Raw genomic sequence first — 24,657 nt, forward strand, 5'->3', positions numbered from 1 at the left:
GTCCTTGGGCGTGACCCCAAGCATTAAAACGGATATGGGATACGGATACGACACGACATGAATATGGCAACAGGGGAAATCTTATAAAATTAGGATACGGACACTGCGGGAACACGACAAATAAGAAATATATTTTCTATATACATGATGTTGTACTTTAAGAGTAATATTATTTTTTACAATCTCATAATGACCAAAAAAAAAAAAAAGTGTTTTGATGGAAAAAAGAAAGAATGATAGAAAGAGGGTTAAGAGGGGGGGGAAGGGGGGGAACAAAGAGACAAAGAGGATTAAGGTTTTGTTAGAAAAAGGATTAAACCTTAGTCAAAAATAAAGGTAAGAATCCATAGAAGAGAAAAAAGTTTATGGGGAATAGAGGAAAAAGAAAAAAGAGAAAGAAATTTATTGTGAGAGGAAAAAAAAGAAGTATTTTAGGGTCTGTGAAGAACAAGAAGAAGAAGAAAGAAAAGAAGAGAGAGAGATAGAAAGACCATTCACTGGTAGCGAAGCTTGGTTGGTGGGACAACAAGAGAGTCAAGATGATCGTGTAAGGGTTCGAACCTTTGAACTAAAATATAGGAATAAATATCTAATTTTTTAGTATAAAATTGTTTTATGAAACAACAATTATTTAAGTAATTATGTAATTAAACAACTCCTAATATTTATACTTCAACTCAACATTGTTTCTAAAACTAACTTAAAAATCCCCAATGAGTGGGACACGCGTGTCGGACACGTATCCATGGCGTGTCGGAAGCGTGTCCACGGTGTGTCCGGATATTTGAAAAAATATAAATATTTGGACACATATTTTGGCGTGTTCGACATATGTTGGGGTGTTTCTGGCTCGTGTCGGTGTCCGACACGAATTCTTTGCCCTTTAGGTTTTTCTGTGCTTCCTAGTTGTCATTCATACCTTCCTTTTCTGGACTCCTTGGCTTGTTGTTGCTTTTTCAAAGCCTATGTAGATGTTAAGCTTTTTTTAGGTTTTTGTATTGAGGAAAATATTTCTAGTTAAAAAAAAATAGTGAAGTAACTTATAAATCTTATGCCAGCCTAATGAATAGAATATCGGACTCCATAAAGGATACCTGCGGGCAGTAGCTTTTTAGCATTCTAGCGCAGAATGAAACTTCTATTGCTTCTTGTATATCCCAACTTTTTGGTTACACCTCCTATGTCAACTTTTATTTTTCTTCGATAACCGGGGTGTCTGAGGCTTTGTCCTGACTAATCACAGGACCCGTGCAAAGCACCCCCTCCACATGGATCGTGTAAAGCTTAGACTATGTTCGCGGACATGACCCCTATGGAATTGTTTGCACCTAAGAGGAATCGATCCTCAGACCTGATACTTCATGAGGCACCAGTGCCCAAATCTTTTCCAACTAGGCCAACCCTTTGGGGTCCTTCTATGTCAACTTTTTTTGTAACTAAACTTAGTGGTTAGCAAGAGAATGGTAATTTTGAAATCTACATAAACCTAGAGAACTCGTGGTCTGTGGAGCTAGTGGTAGAAAGAATATTAGGAATCAAAATTGAGTTAGGGAAAACAATGCATTGAAGGGGAAGGAAACTCTTGTCATTATGGAACCATTCTCAATGTTTGAGGAATTTTTTTTTGAATGAATCAGAATGATTCACAAATTTGTAGTTCATTTGCTAATTTTCAATGTGAATACTTGCGTTGATATGTTTGTGTCTGCTAAATGAAAATGTCAGGATGTTGCATACGATTTCAAATTTTCTACCCAAAATTATATAAATTTTATTTTTTAGTGATTTTGCTGTTTTCTGCTTGATCTACAGTTATTTTTAACAAAGATAGCAAGGTAAGTGATGTGTTAAACAACATGGGATTTGGACTAAAACCACCACATCGTAAGCCTATATAGCATTTTCTCTTGTATTAAGTTTTCATCTCTCAATATGAAGATGTAGTTCACTTTTTTTGGTTATGACATGCAATTAGGCTGTCCTATTCCCGTTGCCGATGACCCAGACAAAGTAGCTATTCCGAAGCGAAGATCGCCGGACAAAATTGTTAAAACTTTTTCGTATGTTATGGAGGATGAGCTAGCAAATAATGGATCTCAGTCATCTCCACTATTTGGAGGGCATCAAAGCTGGTCGCAGAGAGATGATAGTTTTAAACTTAAGTCGGCGATGATGGTGAACAACTACTCTATATACAGTCAATTTCATGCTAGTTATATTTTTGTTTATTTAATTCTAAAAATGACATCAAGGCATCTCTATGCAGTTGTTTCAATAAATGTTCTTATGAGACGAGTATAAATCAATCTCAACTACAAAGCTAAGTCAATATCATCACATTCTTGTTGCTGCCAATGAACAAAGGTTTTCCTTTTGACTTTTGTTTTTCTAATGACGTGTTTGAACTATGAAGATCCAAAAAAAAAAATTAGGTGAAAAACATAGAGCCATCTCCAACTCAATTAAAACAGTAGCTTTTTCCCCTTCTTCTCTATTTTTATTTCCCATTAAACAATGGGTGTTCATTAATGAAATCTAGTCTACTTTATTATTATTATTGTTATTATTATTATTATTATTATTTGCTGGGCCGTTTATAGATTGTTTGGTGAGTTTCCCTATAATATCATTTCTGTTTTTCTAAAATTAAAATTAATATTTTATGAATAAAATGAAAATACTTTCTGGTCGATGTGCAGAGACTGGTATGGGAGCTTCTAAATCCGGACGATTCTTAATATAGAGGTTTTTACGTAGTAATAGATGTTTCAATATTATGTAATTTTAGCAGCATCTCCTAAAAAGAGCAGTAAATTTTTTATCACACTTGTTAGGGGAAAAAGTACTTGTTTGAAATCAAGAAATATTGGGAGAAAAATGGGTGCAAACCTATACTTGTTCTTTTCTTTCCCCCTTGCTTGAAATAATTCTAAGCAATAATAGCTTAGATTAAAAATGTTTTCCCAGTAGTACCTAATCTCACAAGTCTTAGTACTGATTTACATAGTAAATAAATAAATTATGCTACTGTAGTTGCTGCTGGTACTGGAGTTGTGTTGGAGTTGTGTTGTGATTGATGATTGTGAAGATTGTCTCTCCTCCAACAGTAATTGTAATCAGCTTGAAGATAGGTTTGAGTGCAGGGTGCAGAATTTTGAGCATTTCTTAGATGTATGGGGTATATAATTCTGTTAATATATTAATGAGGTTAAGATAGTTGTTCCTAATCTGTCTTATTAGATATTGATTAATAAAAAATTATTATATACATCTGTGAAGAACTATAACTAAAAGATGGCTTATCTTTTGTTTGTTGTGTTTCGTGGAAAGACTCCTTGTCCCGATATCTTACTCTGAATAAAAGTTGTTTTTATCAAGACAAATACGAAGCTCATTCTACCTTGATCAAAAGGGTTAAAGATCATCTTTTGAGCAGGTAAAAGAATGAGGATGGTGGTTTGAATAGTTTTCTCATTTGATTGATTTTAAAGTTATTTTCAATTGTAACCAATTAGAGCACTATTAGTCAGTCACACAAAAGCAATAAAAAGAAAGACGAGAAAAGTAAGAGAGATGACACTAGGATTTTTAACGTGGAAAACCTTTGCGAGAAAAACCATGGAGATTCGTCCCTGGCAAAGCAACCCACAACAACCGAGAGAGTACGAGTTCTAGTGTTTTGGAACTACTCCATGAGTTGTCGATTCCAGGACCTTTCAGACTCACCTGTCATTGTTTTACCTCCAACGCTCAGTGCCTTCTGACTCCGGTGCCTTTTGGAATCAACGGCAACACTGATCCACGCCAATGCAATCACCTCACCATAATCTGCTTCTCCTAGTGATTGACCTCACCTCGCCTTTACTTTATGTGCGAAGATCGAATGACATCTGTTTCTCTGATCGCCTGCACAACTTTGTTAAAAATCTCACAATACTCTCGATCAGATGATGAATTTCGCACTAAACACTCAACGAGAGCATGTATGCTCACAATATGAAAGATGAAATTTAATAAAATCCCAGTTTGATTTTTCTCTCAAAATCTCACAAAATACAAAATATAATCTGTGGTATTCTCTCTCATAAAATCCTTATCAAAGCTGAGAATTTATAATGCAGAGAATCCTTGAAAACATTAAGAAAGAAGTATAAAAACACTAACGGACGTCTCTTTGAGTTCTGTTTATGTTGGACTAAAAACCTTTATCAAAATGAAAATTTTGATCTTGTACAAGACACATTCATCCTGTTGTGATATTGGGCCAACCGGTTGAGTAGATCTTTGGAGCACAACAAAAAAAAATTCCAGGGGCAAGTACAACCGGTTGGGTTTTTTGCCAATCAATTGTGAAGTATGCTAAAATTGAGTTCAATGACTCCAGAACCTTGTACAACTGATTAGTGATTTGTCCCAACCTGTTGTGAAGCATTCTGAAGTAGTTTGAATACCCAACAGAATTGCATTCAATTGGTTGGTCAAACTGACAAACATTTATAAGGCATTCTGTTTGGTATTTTACCAAGTTCCAGAATCCTCAACCAACCCAACTTTTGAACTTACCTGGCTTAAAATAGTTCACTTTCGACCAATAGGTATTGAGTTCATGTCGATCACTTGCCGCTCAACTTGCAAAATAGAGACTTACTATTAGGAAAGAATCTCTTTATATATATTTGTGATGTGTTGCATATGACTTATAATTTGACAACTTTAGAGGAAACGGAAGGGAAGGCAAGCTGAGCGGACCTCAGCAGAATGCCAACTTTAACTCTTTTCTATTATTATGAAAAGATATGTATCGTCATTCTTGTCTTCTTCCCTTTACTTTAGGTCTAAGTTTTAATTGCGTAATCTATCTTTAGGTGCACTGTGGTTTTATGCGAAATGGTGGTGCAGAAATGGCTCCAAAAGACATTGAATATGCCAAGAAGTGTAGACTTGTGGTTGCATCAGGCATTTTTGATGGATATGATACACCTCATCAGCCATCGAATTTAAGCCCCCATTCTAAAAAGCTTTTTTGCTTTCTTATGGTGGTGGAGGAAAGTTCTCTTTAACTTCATAAGTAAGAATGTTACTGTCAGGCAGGACTATGATGGGGGACAATGGGTGGGCATTTGGTGGCTTATTTTTCTGAAGTATCCATTCTAAAAAGCTTTTTTGCTTTCTTATGGTGGTGGAGGAAAGTTCTCTTTAACTTCATAAGTAAGAATGTTACTGTCAGGCAGGACTATGATGGGGGACAATGGGTGGGCATTTGGTGGCTTATTTTTCTGAAGTATCCACCGTATGATGAACCCAGAAGAAACGGAAAGGTTCCAAAGATATTAATGTAATGACTCAAAACTAATACTTTTTAAACAAAAAAAAAAATGTAAACAACCATCACATAGACATACTTTTCATTCAACCATGTTATACACATTTACATAACTAGCATGTTATCAATTAAATCATTTTAATCAAAATCAACAACAATTAAACATGCTATAACACACATAGAGGAGCATGATTCATTATAGAGCAAGATTCCATGGCTTAAGATGTCCCTACCTCACAATCCAAGCCGAAATCCCTAGAATAGGTCCTCCAAATTCGAGCTCCAAGGAAGACTCAAATCTGGAAATTGATAGTATGGATGCGTAGAGCTCGCTACAAGCTTCGTTTCGCCTCAAACGGTTCCTAAATCCGATGAAAGATGATTGAGTAATCAAACCTCAAAGTTTTTGTCTCCAAAATGAAAGAAAAAGAGAAGGAACCGAGGGGGAGAGAGAGCATACGGGAAAGAGAAAGAAAATGAGAAAGAAAAGAAGATTTCTTGGCCAAATAAGTTAGTGGTGGGCCCCACTTGAAATTATTTTCCTTTTCTCTTTATTTTTTTGTCTCTAATTACCCCACAAATACACAATTGCACCATACAAATGCTACATCACCACATAAATTAAAATGTAGGAAATGTAACTGGACCCAACCACAAACCCGGATGGTAAAGTGAAAAGATGAAAATGCCCTTGCATTAACGAATTTTCAGAAAATTCTAAAATGCTGAAAATTAGAATTATCACAATCTCCCCAACTTATAAGGATTTCGTCCCCGAAATCAAGACATACCTGAGGAAGAAAACAACGCTGGGTACTTAGACCGAACCTCCTGTTCGAGCTCCCAAGTAGCCTCCTCGACTCCGTGGTGTCTCCAAAGGACTTTCACCGTTGGTATCGTCTTGTTCCTCAACACCTTCTGCTGAGTGTCAAGGATCTGAATTGATCCTTCCTCGTAGGAAACATCCTCATCAATATCCACATCAACCCAACTCAAAATGTGAGATAGATCCGGCTCGTACTTTCGTAACATCGATACATGAAAGACATTGTGAACTCTGTCCATCTGTGGTGGTAAAGTAAGTCTGTAGGCAACCTCTCCTACCCGATCCAAAATCTCGAATGGTCCAATAAATCGTGGCGATAACTTGCCACTCTTCCCAAATCTCATCAACCCCTTTCGTGGAGAAACTCGTAGAAAAACGTGGTCTCCCACCTCAAAGGATAACGGTCGTCTCCGCTTATCCGCATAGCTCTTCTGTCGGCTCTGAGCTGTAAGTAACCTCTGTCTTATCAACTTAATCTTCTCAGTAGTCTCGAGTACAATGTCGGGTCCTAAGGCGGCTGTCTCGCCTACCTCAGTCCAACAAACAGGAGACCTACAAGGTCTACCATACAACGCCTCAAATGGAGCCATCTGGATGCTCGCCTGATAACTGTTGTTGTAGGCAAACTCAATAAGTGGAAGGTGATCCTCCCAACTACCTCCCAAATCAAATACACATGCCCGAAGCATATCCTCCAAAATCTGGATAGCACGCTCTGACTGACCATCTGTCTGTGGATGGAATGCCGTACTAAGATGCAACGCTGAACTAAACGCTGCTTGAAGTCCTTTCCAAAACTTCGAAGTGAACTTAGCATCCCTATCTGACATAATGGTTATAGGGACTCCATGTAACCTTACAATCTCTTTCACATAAAATACACCAAGCTTCTCTGCATCGTCTGTTGCCTTAATAGGCAAAAAGTGAGCCGTCTTGGTCAATTTGTCAATGATGCCCCATACAGACTCATTGCCCCTTCGTGACCTTGGAAAACCTGTTACAAAATCCATAGCGATATGCTCCCATTTCTATTGCGCTACAGGTAATGGTTGCAACAAACCTGCTGGCCTCTGATGCTCGGCCTTCACCTGCTGACAGGTAAGGCATCTAGCCACAAACTGTGCAACATCATTCTTCATCCCGCTCCACCAATACTGACGTCTCAAATTGTGATACATTTTAGTACCACCTGGATGAACTGCAAAACGGGAAGTGTGAAACTCCCGTAGGACATCCTCACGACATACTGTGGGAACCACCAACAAACCCCTGAACCGTAGACCCCCATCTGCATGCAAGGCCCAATCTTTCACTGTCTCACCACTAGAGATCAAAGCGTGGATGGCATCTAAGTCCGGGTCCTGTCTCTATGACTCAATCACTCGTACAACAAGAGTAGGCTGAGCCACAAGACTAAATAAGAATGCCGACTCACTGTAACCATCATCATCAAAACACTGTAATCCCATCTCTGCCAGATCTTCAAGCATCTTCCACTTCCGAATAGCTAAACTGGCCAAAGTTCCATGAGATTTTCGGCTTAAGGCATCAGCTACAACATTTGCCTTGCCCGGATGATACTGCAAATCAAAGTTGTAATCTTCCAAGTACTCAACCCATTGTCTCTGTCTGTTGTTCAAGTCCTTTTGGGAAAAAAGGTACTTGAGACTTTTGTGATCTGAAAATACCTCGAATCTCTCATCATACAAGTAATGTCTCCAACACTTCAAGGCAAATACAACTGCCGCTAACTCCAGGTCATGAGTAGGGTAGTTGTACTCGTGAGTCTTCAACTGTCGAGACCCATAAGCCACTACTCTACCATCCTGCATCAATACATATCCCAACCCCTCACGTGAAGCATCACAATAGATCACATAACCCAAGCCACGCTCAGGTATCACCAACACTGGCGCTGTAGTCAATCTCGTCTTCAACTCCTGAAAAGATGAATCACAGGCCTCATTCCAGACAAACTTGACCCCTTTCTGGGTCAAACGGGTCATAGGAGCTGCCAAACGGGAGAAATCCTTCACAAATCTCCGATAATAACCCGCTAAACCAAGAAAACTGCGGATCTCAAACACATTCTTGGGTCGCTCCCAAGTCAAAACTGCTTCAACCTTTGATGGATCAACTGATACTCCACCTTCCGAAACAACATGCCCCAAAAACTTCACCTACTGTAGCCAAAACTCACATTTCTCGTATTTGGCATACAATCGGTGCTCCCGCAAAATCTGTAAAACAATACTCAAATGGACCTCGTGATCTTTCCGAGTCCGTGAGTACACAAGAATGTCATCCACGAAAACTACCACAAACTGGTCCAAGTAATCGTGAAAGACGCGGTTCATCAAGTCCATGAATGCCGCTGGCGCATTAGTCAAGCCAAAAGGCATAACAAGGAACTCATAGTGTCTATACCGTGTACGGAATGCTGTCTTCGGGATATCCTCATCCCTAACCCGTAACTGATAATAACCAGACCTCAAGTCAATCTTCGAGAAACAACTGGCTCCCCTCAACTGATCAAATAAATCATCTATCCTTGGCAAAGGATACTTGTTCTTGATGGTGGCATGATTCAACTTCCGGTAATTAATGCACAACCTCAAAGATCCATCTTTCTTCTTAGCAAATAAGACCGGTGCGCCCCACAGTGACACACTCGGTCGGATGAAACCTTTCATCCTCAAATCATCAAGCTGCCTCTTCAATTCTTCCAATTCAACTGGGGCCATTCGATATGGTGCCATAGAAATCGGCGCGGTACATGGCATCAAATCAATAGAGAACTCCACTCCTCGGTGTAGAGGCAACTCTGTCAAATCCTCCGGAAACACGTCCAGAAAATCACAAACAACCGCAGGATAATCCTCTTTCCCAACATCATCTTCTTCGGCTATAAGGCTAGCCAAGAAGTAATCACCATGACTTCGTCCACGAACTCCATAAAACGATGAAATGTGGGAATCACTCCGATCTCCCACGAAAAAGAAACAGTCTCCCTCGGAAGTGAAAACTGTAACCCTTCCTCTGTAACAGTCGATCGTGGCATGAAATGAAGCCAACCAATCCATCCCGAGAATGACATCAAATCTAGTCATCTCCAGGAGGATAAGGTCAAACACGAAAGTCCGCCCGACTATCACAATGGGACACTCCCGCACAATTTGGCTCAAAGACACTGAAACCCTAACTGGCGTATCAACACTCAATGCCCGTTCCAAGAAACTAACTTCCAACCCCGATACAAGTGCAAATGATGATGAAATGAAAGAATGAGATGCACCAGAGTCAAACAAAACACGGGCCCAACAACCAAACACTGGAAATATACCTCGAAGAACTGACGGTCCAGAAGATGCATCGGTCTGTGCCAGTGCAAAAACACGTCCCTGTGGTACCTGTGCCTGAGGACTACCAACCTGAACACCTGACTGCTGCACTGACATAGTAGGAGTATCCCTCCTAACTGACCGTGAACCCTGTGAAGACACGGCAGGCTGTGGTGGTGGCGGTCTGAAACCTGACTGAACTGTAGCCGACTGAGACGGCCTCTGTCGTGACCCCCTGCCACTACCTGTGCCTACTCCCTGGCCTGGACAATCACAAATTAAGTGACCCTGCTGGCCACACCCATAACAAGCCTTCGGAGCTGACGAAACTGAAGACGATCTTATCGGACAACTGGACTTGTAATGCCCAGGCTGCTGACACTGATAACAAACAACTGCACTCCTGTCAGATCCAGCTGGCATAGGAGTGGTAGGAGCAGATCTTGTAAACTGTTGTCCCTGAAGCTGAGATGAACCACCCTTGTTCTTATTCCAAAAAGATCCCTCTGAAGATAGCCCTGCACCCCTCTTTGCTTCCATTGTTCTCTTCTTGCATCTTTCTCTTTATTATCAGCCTCCAACATCAAAGCCCTTTCCACTGCTTCAGAATAAACCTTAATGAACTGTGCCATGATCAACGGCCTCATCCGATCATTAAGACCGGAAATAAACTTCTGAGTCTTATTAGCTTCATTTCTCACCACTTCTGGAGCAAAACAGGAGAGTGAGGTGAACTTGTTCTCATACTTCGCCACTGACATGTTCCCTTGAATAAGATTATGAAACTGGTCTTGTAACTCCCATCTTTTGGAAAGCGGAAAATACTTCTCATAAAACAGCTCCTTGAACCTGTCCCAACTCATCTCTTCAATCTTGTACTAGTTGGTGATCGACTTCCACCAAACCTTGGCATCCATAGCAAACTTGTAAGTTGCTAGGATGATCTTCAAGTGATCCTCTGTCACATCCATTGAGGTTAGTTGGGTTTCAACTTGATCCAAGTAGTCATCTGCTATCATTGGATCCGCACCGCCCTCAAACATAACCGGCATCAGCTGAGAAAACCCCTTAATAATCTTGAGACGCTTCTGAGCTGGCGTCTCCTCAACTTGAACTGTAGGTTGTGGTGCCGACTCCGACTGAGCAGCAATCGTTGCCCTTACGACATTTTGCAACAAACGATTAAACTCCAGTGCCACAGAACCTTCACCCACTTCTACAGGTACGGGTGTTTCAACATTCTCTCTTCTTGGGGGAACAGCTCTTGGGGGAATCAAGTCCCTAAGAAGCATGTTCTCATCATTTAGCTCCTCCGGATTGGAGCTGGAGCTCTCACCAACATCACCCCTTATTGGCCTAGGGCCAACTTCTCTAGGTTCCTCACGCCGTGACATCGTGCTATAAAACGAGAAAACGATTCAGAAACATGACACTAAGACTGTGGATGACTCAACAAGAATTGATACCGTACAACACTTAGCATGCAAGACTATGCAAGAAACATTTTAACATAAACAAATAAGCAGTAAGCACATAGGCAATTAAGCATGCTCATTTAAGTAAAATATCACGTAACAAGTAGTCAAGTAAGCAACACAAACAACATTCCATGTGACCCTAAGTAGGCCTCTACCCGTCGTCCTAAAGGTTTTCGAACCTTTACTCTGATACCAAATTTGTAACGACTCAAAACTAATACTTTTTAAACAAAAAAAAAAAAAAAATGTAAACAACCATCACATAGACATACTTTTCATTCAACCATGTTATACACATTTACATAACTAGCATGTTATCAATTAAATCATTTTAATCAAAATCAATAACAATTAAACATGCTATAACACACATAGAGGAGCATGATTCATTATAGAGCAAGATTCCATGGCTTAAGATGTCCCTACCTCACAATCCAAGCCGAAATCCCTAGAATAGGTCCTCCAAATTCGAGCTCCAAGGAAGACTCAAATCTGGAAATTGATAGTATGGATGCGTAGAGCTCGCTACAAGCTTCGTTTCGCCTCAAACGGTTCCTAAATCCGATGAAAGATGATTGAGTAATCAAACCTCAAAGTTTTTGTCTCCAAAATGAAAGAAAAAGAGAAGGAACCGAGAGGGAGAGAGAGCATACGGGAAAGAGAAAGAAAATGAGAAAGAAAAGAAGATTTCTTGGCCAAATAAGTTAGTGGTGGACCCCACTTGAAATTATTTTCCTTTTCTCTTTATTTTTTTGTCTCTAATTACCCCACAAATACACAATTGCACCATACAAATGCCACATCACTACATAAATTAAAATGTAGGAAATGTAACTGGACCCAACCACAAACCCGGATGGTAAAGTGAAAAGTTGAAAATGGCCTTGCATTAACGAATTTTCAGAAAATTCTAAAATGCTGAAAATTAGAATTATCACAATTAACCCACAGGTTATTTCCTCAAGCACAGTACAGCATCTGGATTGATGGTAAAATGGAGCTTATAGTTGATCCATTGCTTATTCTGGAAAGGTATGTTCTTTTGGTGAAAACATTGCATAAATTTTTTTATTTATCATTTCTTATGGAGCTTTACAATGAGGTGAAACTGAAGCTTTTTGATAAATTGATACTGATGACTAAAAGAGTCGAATTTAGCTCACAAGAATACTGGTGTGCACCATGTGTGTCATGCATAGTGCTTTGGAACGGAACATGTGCCCCTTCTTAGATGAGGAACACACTTGTACCTTTAAATCTTTGAATTTAGTTTCCCAATATTTTTCTACCATTTTTATAAATATAAAGGGTTGTTTAATGATGATCTGATGAAATTTCCCTTTAAACTAATGGGATCTGTTGGTTAAGTTCCCTTGAGTCATGATGAAGGGTTTTTATTTTTTTTAATATATATATATATATATATATATATATATTGTTATTTATGGCGTGGAAAGCACACATTTGCCATTGCTCAGCACAAGCACCATCGGAATATCTACGAGGAGGCTGATGCAAATAAACGGAGGAAGCGATATGCTCGACCTCTTATTGATCTTCACATGAAAATATACCGTTATGAAGGACTGGAACCATGGAGTCCAAAGAAAAAAACCATCAGTGGTAAGAAAGGAACTATCTAAACTCTTTTCGTTTCATTTCTTCTCTTCTTATGCTTTGGTTTTTAAGTGAAGGTCAGATATATATATGCCCCTGAAGGTTGTTGACAGGTCAGGATCGTTGCACTGGGAGGTGCATAAGACTAACAGATTAGTGTCCAAGGGGTCTAATTTTACAATGAACTTTCACTACAGTAATGGATTTGGTGTACACATTCTTAGCCAATCACTAATGCACTATGGTCAATTGTCAAGGAACACATAAGAAATACAGGACCCAATCTTTATTTTCTCGATCAAAAACTATTACACCTGACTAGACTCTCGAAGGCCGAATCAGTCACACCACTAATTCACACTGTCAACCTCTTGGCTGGGTGCCTTGCATGTTTCCTGGGATTGGTACAAATAGGCAGCATCAACACGTACACATGAAGTAGGCTTGACCGGTAAGAGTGGGAGCAGCCTGAATATATATGTGAATAAATGACAGTAGTGAGGCCTTATAATCATGAGTTCCACTCAGGGATCTGTCAAACTGAGAACGCTAATCCTTGTTAGGTTGGCCCATTTAATTGTGCTGTTAAGCATATTTGTAGGGGTCTTAGAACGGTGTGGATAAGTGATGCAACTTGGCGGAGACCTAAAGACAATGGTGTTAAGTGTCAACCCTGTGGGGCCTATATAAGCAGGAATGTCATGAATTAGGCCTCATGATTGCTCATTGAGCGTCATGTGTCGTATGAAGACATCGATTCTCACTTTCTTCTTGACTAGGCTAGATGTTCTACTATTCTCCAGATTTGAAATGGAGTAAGGAGCCAGCTAAGTTTGCTTGAACATTCCATAGCCATGACATTTTGTGGAATCACTCCACTGACAAGCACTACACCCTACTCCCTGAGGGAGGGACCTCCTGTGCATTGACATTTCGACCTGAAGCAGATTTAAGCATAAGCATCATGGTACCACTTTATACTTGCCTTTCACTCGGAAGGGTGATGGCTTTTGTACATGAATGGACACGTAGATGCACACTTCATGAGGAGGTGTAGTTTAGGGGATCTTTTTTATTCTGCCATTCGTTTGTACAAGGCAGATGGATGTGGTCCCTTGTGGCATCTCTAGCCTGGCAAAGTTGAGGTTATCCTGTATTTCAACTGGCATCGTCAAATTTTTATGTGCCTTTGTGATTTGAAGCACCTTCAAAACGACCATTTTAGTGTTGGGGAGATGGATTTCCTTCCATAGATTTTCTATTATTTTTAAAAGAATGAGGATACGGAAGCCTCTTGCCTATGACAGACTGATACAGGATCTAAATCTATAGTTTCATGTTGTACCACGTGTAGAAATTTGAAAGGCAGGGTGCCTTATGGTGTACATGTTTTTATAAGTGACTAGTATAATATTGCAATCATGGATTTTCATGGCTGTATTATTGGGTTATATTCTTGCTAAAAGGTAGTAGGATTTAGAATGGCACAGTCCTGCTTCCTACACTGTCATTTCGATGCTGATAAAAAGCTGCACAGTTCCCCCTTAATGTTTCCAATAATCTTTTTGCCATTCTATGTTATATTGAGAGATTTTTTTTTTTTTTTTTTTTTCAAAAATGCAGATGTTCCAGAAGGAGCCATCATCATACGCGAGCATACAGCACTGAATAATTTGTTTAGTTGCTTGTGGTTCAATGAGGTCAATCTCTTCACACCAAGAGATCAGCTGAGCTTTGGATATGTTGTGTACAGGTTAGGAGGTGCGTTCAAATTCTTTATGTTTGATAACTGCGAGTATAACTCGCTGTTTGTGTTGCACCCACATACACGCGAGCATTCTTCTGTTATAGAGTGGGTGAAAGATTTAAATGAGTTCAAGAACAATAGTACTTTGAAAGAGAGTAGGGGAGGATTAGGCTTGTGGACTCCTTACCCTGGAAATCTTAATTCAGTTGCTTTACCACCTGTATCAAGAACATCAAAAGCAGGATTAGTTTTTCGTTACTCCAATTTTTTTTTTTGGTGTCAGTTTCGGAATTTTTGTAGTTGTCGGAAAATTTATATATTTTTCCTTCCTTGTTTCAAGGGGAAAATCATTAAGGCCTTGTAGAAAGTCTTTGTACGATATTTTGAAGAAGTTGAAGTAGGTTATACATAATTGCAACTGTATGTTCCTGCTTACCATCTTCTCTAATTGTTGGTGTAGAACTTTTCATGATGTGTTTGGATGTAATACATACATATAAATGTAGACACATGTATTTGTTTATACATGGAACGTTCAATGCATGCTCGCAATCTAGTACTACGTATTTAACTTCATATAACTGTATGACACGTGTACTATGTTTTTTCTTTTCTTTGTTCTCTCCAAATTCTAGTTCTCATTACTGCAATTTTCCTCTTTTCTCGAGAGGAGTAATAGTTGAAGGAAAATACCTCGGGCTCCAGGTCTGTCATGATCGGGATAACAGTTTATAGTCTAATTAAGTAAGCAAGAGGGACAGCGAGCTAATTTGATTTCGGTTTCTTTCATTTTTGTTTTTCTTTCCCTTCACTAAATCTCTGCCAACTAAAAAAGGATATTTTTTATATCCATTTTAACCCAAACAAAATAAATAAAATAAACTGATGAATTATTAAAATAAAAATATAATTTTTTATATCTATTTTAAATTTTTTATATTTGAAATAATGCTTCATAACATAAACACAACAGAGTGAGTATAGGCAAACATGTCACATCCTATCCAATGTTAAGCCTTGAGGTCCAAAGCCCGAAACCGTGTAGCATGTGTAATAATTAACCCCGCATAGTGATTGTGGTGCAACTTTGGCGTCTAATCAAGTTAGAAAATTTTGAAATTTGAGCTTTTTGAAATTTAAAATTTTAAATTCACAAATTGAATTCAAATTCTTTTTTAAATTTTTTCAAAACTTAGGCGCATTTGGGTTGGGCTCGAGTTTAACTCGAACCCAACCCAACCTAAAACCCAAAATAAAAAAATAAAAATTAATATTTTTTATTTTTTACCTTTCAAATCTTTGATATAAATATATATATATATATATGTATCTATGTATATATATATATGTATCTATATATGTGAAGTATTGTATCCTAATTGGTCTTTAATATATATAATCCGACCCCAATTCAAAACCTAAAATTTTAAAAAAACTTTCAATATTTTTTATTTTTTACCTTCCAAATATTTGATATATATGTATCTATATTATGTGAAGTTCTGTATCATAATTGGTCTTTCATATATATATATATATATATAGATATAGATATATATGTGATTGCCGATAATGAGAGAAAAATCTAATGAAAAGGGTAAAGAGAGAAACAATATTCAAATGATATCCCTTTATCAATAAATTTTGGCCGTCAAACATTTTAAAAGTAAATCTGTGTCCAATCTTCTTTTCGAAAATTAAATCAAAAGGAAAAAATTGGGGGGAGGGGGGGGGGATAGGGTTATTGACAGAGCCTAGTTTGTTATGACATCGGGCCGACCCAACCCAACCTGACTTTGGGTTGGGACAGGGCTAGATTGGGCTTGCCCAACTTGCAGCCCTACATAGTGAGGTAGTTGTTAGTAAGGGAGACTTGTCCCACACATTATCTGAACGGGAAGTGAGATGGGTATAAATGAGTTGATGTTAGCCCCACAAAATAGCTTAAGCTTTAAGTTAGATTGTGAAGCACCCACACGTTACAGTTAGTATCAGAGTCAGACCCAGTCCTTTATCTGATGTTATGCCAAGCGCGGAGTGCACCATCCCTAGTAGGCCAAGTTTAGGTGCTATCCCGAGTAGGCCAATTCAGGTGGGAAAGAATCTTACAAAGGGAGACTTGTCCCATATCAGATCTGAATGAGAAGTGAAATTGGTGTTATAAGGGGATACTTGTCCCACATCGGATTTGAATGAGAAGTGAAATTAGAATAAATGGGTTAAGTGTTAACCGTACATAAAGAGTTTTAACCTTTTTGGTCGGATTGTTAGTTTTGGAGAAAATAAACTATTTGAGGTAATCCTACTTTCCTAAATGTTTTTCTTTTCATCTCATAAGTTTCCTTTCATGATACCTTATGTAAGATTATTTATTAATTATTTATTAATTGTGTGGCCCACATAATTTGGATATGTGATATATTTCATTAATTAGTGGTTAAGTAAATAGATATCAAACAAATATTATATTATTTGGTCAATTTATAAATTACTTTTTTGGTAATTAATTATTGGAGAATTGTTTGTCTATTTGTTCCTTATTTTGACGGAATGAAGTTACGTAGATATTAGGGTTACTAAAGGAAAACTGGTCATCTTATTCCCATCAATTATAAACACTAATGAAACAACACATATAATGTTGTTCGTTCTGCATAAAGGATCTCAACGTTTGACTTGATTTGTACAAGATTTGCTATTATAGATCGAGGTACACGTATAATGTCTAACTATTTATTTATACATTATAGACATGTAAAAATAATGAAGTTCAATTTCCTGGGATTATGATTTGTGTTTAATGTTCTCACACAAATATTATAGCATATTTATTTGTGATTAATGTTTGGCACGAATAATTATAGTTTACATGTGGTATCAGATCTTATGGTTTAAGGACTCATTATTTTCCACTAAAATTTACATAAATAATATATATAAATTTAAAGTAAAATTAAATAGTTTAATTTTATGGATGTTTGCACCCAAAATTTAATTTTTAATTCAGACATATGATGTTGGTTGATTGGAGGAAAAGATATTAATTCAGTCACATGTCATTAGTTGATTGGAAGAAAAGAGGTAACATTTTAGTGATAATAATTTAATATTGTTATTATAAAAAACTCCTATTTAAAATTAGAGTCTAAAGTCAATAAATTACCTGATTTAAAGTTACATCAATTTTATTCCAAAAACACCGTTCATGTGGATAAACTTAAAACAAAAGGCAAAAAAGAGTTGCATTTGGATAAGCTTAAAGTAAAGGAAATTTTCAATTCAAATATAATATTTGAATTTGAAAAGGAAACTGCTGCTCCAGACATCTATATATAGCACCATGAGGGCCTTGTGCAAAAGGTCCCTGATCACAACAAATTTCCTACTTCTGCAATTTCATTTTATCGATGTTTTTCATTCTCTGTAAATTTACTTTAGTCTTTTCATTGTATTACATTTCTTTTGCTTAGGAGTAGTATTAGAATCCAATTCTTATGCTTGTTTCACTTTGACGAGTATAGAATTATGGATTATGTCGTTGTTTTTCTACATTTCGTGCAAAAATAAGAAAAACTTGCAAAAACTAAATTTAAAATGGTATAGAATAAGCAGGGTCGAACCATACAAGATTTAAACTCGTGAATTAAAATTAAAACCAAATTTAAGGAAGAATAACTTTTAAAACAATTTAATGATTTATTACTAATAAGCTAAAAATAAAATAAATAAATAAGACGAAAATTATTTTGATCAAATAATAAGAAAAATCTCAAGGAAAGAATCCACCACCATAGCTTACTATAAATAAATTAGTATATTTCAATGTATATAAATTTTCCTATTATAAGCAAATCACTCCACCAGTCCAATTACATCTTGGAGAGATGAAGGAAAATAATAGCGTGAAATAATAATTGCTTGAGAATATATTTTACTTAATCTGATATATCTTTGTTAAATAGAAATAGGCATTCTCCGAATTACCACTAATTGGCAAACACGAAGAATCCTCTTTCTAATTTTTTTATAACTTTTATTATTTTATCTCACTAATACTGTCTATTTAACCTCCTCTACATATGTCCTTATTTATAGAGTTTAGAATGGAACGATCAAGAGGAGAAAATTCTAATTACAGAAGAGAAAAATAAAATAAAATAAAATCTTCCAAAAATCTTGCTGCTATACAATTTGGCTTGATCTTTGACTTGACGTACTTTCCAATCTGTCTTGATATATTTTCCAATTTGGCTTTGATTAATCGTATAATCCCATATTTCTGCTATTCTTGTCTCTTTTCTTCTTATTCCGAAATCAGCCCCTATAAAACATGAAAAACAGATCTAAGCATATTTATTTAATGAAAAATATTAATTAATCATTTATTATTACGTATAAAATAACAAGTTTTGTGCACTTATCAAATTACCCCCAAATAAGCTTTTGCTAGTCCTCTAGCAATTAAAGACAAAAAGAGATAAGTTTACAAAATTATTACTTTAACTGACTCCTAACTAAAAATATGCCACTTTCGTAGGCTATTTTCGATTGCATTTATCATATGCAATAAGGCCTTAAAGCCCTAGGTTACCCTAGTGGACGAGTTATAACCTCGTGAGAGTTTCCAGAGATGATACCCACAAACATCCAAAATTGTGCACACTTTGCACTTAGCTCAATTATTTTTATGGAATCAAAAACGATTGCATACACGTCATCATCAAGTTAGCTATTATGTCAAGTATAAGAAAGATTAATATTCTCAAGCAATCACAAACCTCGAATTACATGCAATAATACTATGGTCCCCACACAAAGTTCAATTCAACATATTTTCAATTACAATCAATCCCTAGTTTCCTTTTGAAGTGAACTAGTATCCAATTATGTGTTTCACCCTTTTATCCTTATATTAAACATCACAATAGCTTCAACTCATTAATATTCCCTTCTAAGTTAGAGTACCCAAGGCATGAATTCGTGACTTTACTTATGCATGCAAATTTTTCATCTTTCTTTCTTCCATCATCTTCTCTTTTTCTTTTTCTTTTTCTTTTTTTTTTTTTTTTTTTGAAGATGGCAAGCTGTGCAATGTTTAAGTCCCTTAAGCTTTCTAAATGACCCATGTAACGAGCTTTAGGCTAATGGCTCCCAACCAGACAAATTTAGGGCATTAGGTATAAAGACACCCCCAAAAAGCTTATTAACTCAAGTCAACTAAGCTTCGAACCTAAACCACCACATTCATTTTTTTCCTAACCTTCCACTTTTTGACGCGCTCACTACTTACTAAGGCAAGAGACCTGATTACTTTGTGAAAGGTAATAACTAATCATGCACATTTCTCTATCATCATGCCAAGTACATCTACTTTTCAAGGTCTAATAACTCGTATCCAACACATGTAATATATCACATAAGGTTAGACCTATACCCCACAAAAAGATACTAGTGTGCATCTGTGAGAAGTGAAGTACACTATTGACTAATTATCATTAACAATAGTCAAACTGGACAATGATGTGGACCACATATACCAAAACATGAATTAAAGATTCAAAATTGCCGTAAAATACCAATTCCCAATCATATATGAACAATAATTCACCCAAATTGGACATGACATGTAATTCAACTTATAATTTCCATAGAAGCAAAAGCATTGCCCCACCCCCAAACAAAATGCAACACTATCCCTAATGTTGGCACCAAAGAATATGGAAATCAAATGAACAGGTATAGGTGGAGACATATAGGGAAACATTGGAATATATTACCTCACTGGTTTTGATGTGGAGTACAATTTTTGCAAAAGAGGTTATAAAAAACAATCGAAAACCATATCAGATAAATATAGCACCTCCAAACAAAATATAACCATATTCAAATACTAAACAGTTACGGAGCTAACGAGTAGGAGTGAGATACAACTGGTTAAGACTCAAAAATCAATCCAAGGTAACTGAATAGACACAACCGGCTAGGTTACCTCCTAGGAGTGCTAAGTTTAACGTCTTCAGCCAGACGTAATGAGGGAAGTTCCCCCAAAAGAGATTAGTCCGAATAGACCGGATCGACGAGGAAAATTTCCTCAATAACATGAGCCTCAAAATCAAATAAAGGTTTTAAACAATGAGCATTGACTTTAAACAGCATTCCAGTTTTGGGATCTTGTACCTCAATGGCACTATGACTAGTAACATGGTGTACATAATATGGACCAGACCATCGTGACCTCAACTTCCCAAGAAACAATTCAGGATGAGAGTTATACAAAAGAACTTTTTGGCCTTGGAAAAACTTCTTTCTTAAAATTTGTTTGTCATGTTCCAATTTAGTCTTAGCTTTATAAATCATCGAACTCTCATAGGCATCATTTTTGAGTTCTTCTAACTCATTAAGTTGAAGTATCCTACGCTCATCGGCTTGATCATAATCAAAGTTCATGGCCTTGATGGCCCAATAAGCACGATGTTCCAGTTCGATAGGCAAGTGACAGACTTTACCATAAACCAATCGGTATGGAGACATTCCTATAGGGGTCTTATAAGCAGTACGATAGGCCCATAAAGCATCATAAAGGCAGAGACTCCAGTCCTTTCTTGTGGGTTTAACCATTTCCTCTAAGATATGCTTGATCTCCCTATTGGATACCTCAGCCTGACCATTGGTTTGTGGTTGGTAAGATAGGGCTATCTTATGGGTGATTCCATATTTGTACATTAGGCTAGCAAAAACTTTGTTGCAGAAATGTGAACCATATTCACTAATTATGGCTCGAGGTGTACCGAAGCGAGACAAAATTAAGTCTTTCAAGAATTTCACCACAACCCTATGGTCGGCTGTCTTTGTGGCTAAGGCTTCTACCCATTTGGACACATAATCAACGGCCAGAATGATGTAGGTATACCCATATGAAGAGATAAAGGGTCCCATGAAGTCAATACCCCAAACATCAAAGATTTCAACCACTAGTATGTATTGTTGGGGCCATTCATTCCTTTTGGTAATCTTACCTAAGAGTTGGCATCTAGGACATGCTACACAGTAGGTATGGGTGTCCTTAAAAAGGGTGGGCCAATAAAAGCCTGATTGTAAGATTTTTGCAGTGGTCTGTTTAGAGCTAAATGGCCATCACAGGCCTGATCATGACAGAATGAAATGATGGACTCTTGGTTTACCTCGGGGACACACTTACAGATGATTTGATCTCGACAATACTTAAACAGGTAGGGGTCATCCCAAAAATATTCCTTAACCTTAGCTAGAAATTTATCTCTCTCTTGCTTGGACTAAGTAGAAGGGGTTTGACTTGTGACAATGTAACTGACAATATCGGCATACCATGGTGCAGGAGATACCGTAAAAAGTTGGTCATCAGGGAAATAATCAGAGATGGGAAGAGAATTGCTAATCGAATCAACAACTAAACGAGATAAATGATCAGCGACTACATTCGCAGAGTCTTTCTTATCACGGATTTCAAGGTCATCATTTATACCGGTCATGCTGCATTGAGGCATCTTCTCTCCAAGAAAGATGCCAAACCTAGGTTGATCCGATGACAACTCAAGATTGTTAAACTGGTTGAGAATCTAGTTCAGTTCCTGAATGAGGACAATGCTACACTTGTAGCCAAACTGACCAAATATGGTACTGTATATATATATATATATATATATATATATATATATATATATAAATACGGTAATGTCCCAAACAGAAAAACTCCGCAAAGATGATGATGAGGCTGTACAACAATGAGCACGGTGATATCCGACGAACCGTGACGACCAACAAGGATTCCGGCGGGACTGAACCGGTGATAATGAATGGCAAGCAAGGATCCCCAATTCCGGCTACAAAGACCAGCAACTCCAGCAAAAATCAGAGACGATACCGGCGAGGATGGAGGACGGAACGGCAAGTAAAATGCTGATGGGCGGTTGTTGTTTTAAGGTGGTGGTTTTGGGTTTTATGAATTGGTGGTGGCTGTTCTTGATAATTGAAGAAGGAAGATAAGGGCTTGGGTGTTAGGTTGCTTTTACACAGTAGTTTTGGATGGTGGTTGTAATACCCATAACTTTAAAAGGATAGTCTAGGTATTTTTTTAAAAAAATTATTTTAATTGCATTTAATTATTTAGTCGATTTCTTGGCTAATTGTTTAATTGATTTAATTATTTGTTTAAATGTGTTAATTGATTTATTTGTTTAAATGACATTGTGTGTGATGATGTATATTTGTTTAGGAATTTAATTGTTTTATTTTTATTTTTATTTTTATTTTTATATTTTTAAGGAATTGGATATGGATAGTAGTAATGGACCAATTTATTGGGTTCCATGGACTACTTGGATAAGGGATTTGATGAGTACGGATAATTACCCATGGACGGTTGGATATGTATATATAATAAATAAATAAATAAATAAATATATATATATATATATATATATATATATATATATATATATATATATATATATAAGGAAAGTTCTTTAGCAATAATCTGATGTGTATATTTATATGTTATATATAAAAAGGATTACACATAGATTGTACGCAAAATATATTTTAGTTACCTTTTTAGTATTTAAATTTTATTTTATTTTTATTATTAGTTTGACTTGGATTGGAAAAAGGATTAGGGTTATTTTATTTGCCTATAAATATATAGTTATAGGTTAGTAAAAAGGGTTAGAAAATAATCATTAATATATTTTAGAAAGAGAAAAAAAGAAGACGAAGTGAGATAAAAAGGAAGAAGGTTGTTAGGGTTTTTTATCAAATCCCTAAAGATAAGTTTTAATTCTTCTCTTCTCCTTTGATTCATAATCTATGCATGCTAGATTAATTGTAAGTTCTTTAAATAAATTAATTGGATCAAATTTCTTTGATTAATTTGAAAATTTAAATTTATGTTTAAATAATGGGATTTAATTCTTCTCTTTCGCTGAACTTAGCACTGTTGATGGCCTTAATTTTTATTTTAATTTATCTATTTTTATTTTTAAACATGAATTAATGGTAGCATGAATCAATTTGGATAAATGTTGATTTGTTGTCTTCAAAGCAAAAGGGGGCGCGCAGAACTAGCCTAGTGATGGGTTGCACGAATCAGTTTGTATACTATGATTTATGAAATCAAATTTTGAAATTTGTTTCCTTTATGAATGCACGTCGAACGAGGCGAATATTTGCATGAATCAGTTTGTACACTATATGTATATGAAGTCAAATTTTGAATTTGTTTCCTTTATGAATGCACGCTGAACGAAGAATAGAAACATACTGATTTGGAATGAATCAATTTGTAATGCAATTGTAATTAGAATCAATTGTGCACACCATAGGAAAAGGAAAGGACAATTGTTTTAGAAATGAATCAGTTTGGTACATAATTGGTTTTGCATTAAATAAATTTGTATGTAAATCTGTTTAATGCTGAAATATTTAATTAGTATTATTATTTTGTTATTTTTGGATTGATGGATCTATATTAAATATTTAATTAATGTAAATAGATTCATCAAGAATTAGAAGGCATGATTTAAGTTTACATGCTAAGTATAGAATTTAATTAATTTTAAAAGGATAAATTAATTAAATATTGTTGGATTAAATTATTTTAATTAATTGTTTATATTTAAATTAATTTAATCAGAACATGGAGATGTACAATTTAGTTGAGATGCATGTTAATTTCTTGTCATGTAAATTAAATGCATGCTATTTAATATTGATATTTTTGCTCAAGTAATGCAAAGGATGTGTATATGATTTATATCATGTTTATTTGGATTATTGGATGTAAATATTATTTACAATATCCTTGGATTGGAAACTTTTATTTGGTTATGATATGGATTAATGCACCATTATGGGATGGGGACATATTAGGGATGGATTAACTTAAGAGTTAAGTCTTACCTTTTTTTTTTTTTTTAATAAGGGAACGGATTAACCATAGTGTTAAATCCTACTTATTCGTGTCAGGTCAACGGAACAGTTGGATGACATATTATTAAAATAATAATTGAATAGTTTATTTTAATGGTTGGATAGGACGGATTTTACATATATAATTATACGCCATGATATGAGCTTGAGGCTCAGGATAGGTGGTTAAGTTGCGTATATTGCCAGGGATGTGTAGCTAGATATAGTGTAGTTGTGTAGGTCTAGGTACTCATGCCCACTATATGTGCGTTTTGCATGTTATCTACTATTCAGGTTGAGACAACTCTATAGTCTAGTGAGGTTCCTTTAGTGTGTATATATATCTATTTATGGACTATTTAGTTATTATTGAATTAATTAGG

The 24,657-nt window shown here is 36.4% G+C and overlaps 1 protein-coding gene across 1 annotated transcript; it reads left to right on the forward strand.

The window, feature by feature from the left end:
- Positions 1 to 745: 745 nt before the first annotated feature.
- Positions 746 to 14,796, forward strand: LOC132313860 (probable hexosyltransferase MUCI70). Its single transcript, XM_059812800.1, has 8 exons — positions 746 to 770; positions 1,813 to 1,884; positions 1,976 to 2,175; positions 4,866 to 5,049; positions 5,191 to 5,329; positions 11,908 to 12,001; positions 12,408 to 12,591; positions 14,209 to 14,796. Exons 1-8 carry the CDS (start codon positions 746 to 748, stop codon positions 14,694 to 14,696), a joined length of 1,386 nt encoding a protein of 461 aa, XP_059668783.1. The 3' UTR covers positions 14,697 to 14,796.
- The last annotated feature ends 9,861 nt before the right edge of the window (positions 14,797 to 24,657 follow it).

The sequence above is a fragment of the Cornus florida genome, unplaced genomic scaffold, assembly GCF_030987335.1.
Source record: "Cornus florida cultivar Cherokee Brave unplaced genomic scaffold, ASM3098733v1 CherokeeBrave_3.0.0_Hap2_Chr06, whole genome shotgun sequence".
NCBI classification, from domain to species: Eukaryota; Viridiplantae; Streptophyta; class Magnoliopsida; order Cornales; family Cornaceae; genus Cornus; species Cornus florida.

Coding starts and splice junctions, on each gene's coding strand:
- LOC132313860 (XM_059812800.1), top strand. CDS start 746: ATGGCGTGTCGGAAGCGTGTCCACG. Junction 1,885..1,975: donor TGGACTAAAACCACCACATC/GTAAGCCTATAT, acceptor ACATGCAATTAG/GCTGTCCTATTCCCGTTGCC. Junction 12,592..14,208: donor AAAGAAAAAAACCATCAGTG/GTAAGAAAGGAA, acceptor TCAAAAATGCAG/ATGTTCCAGAAGGAGCCATC.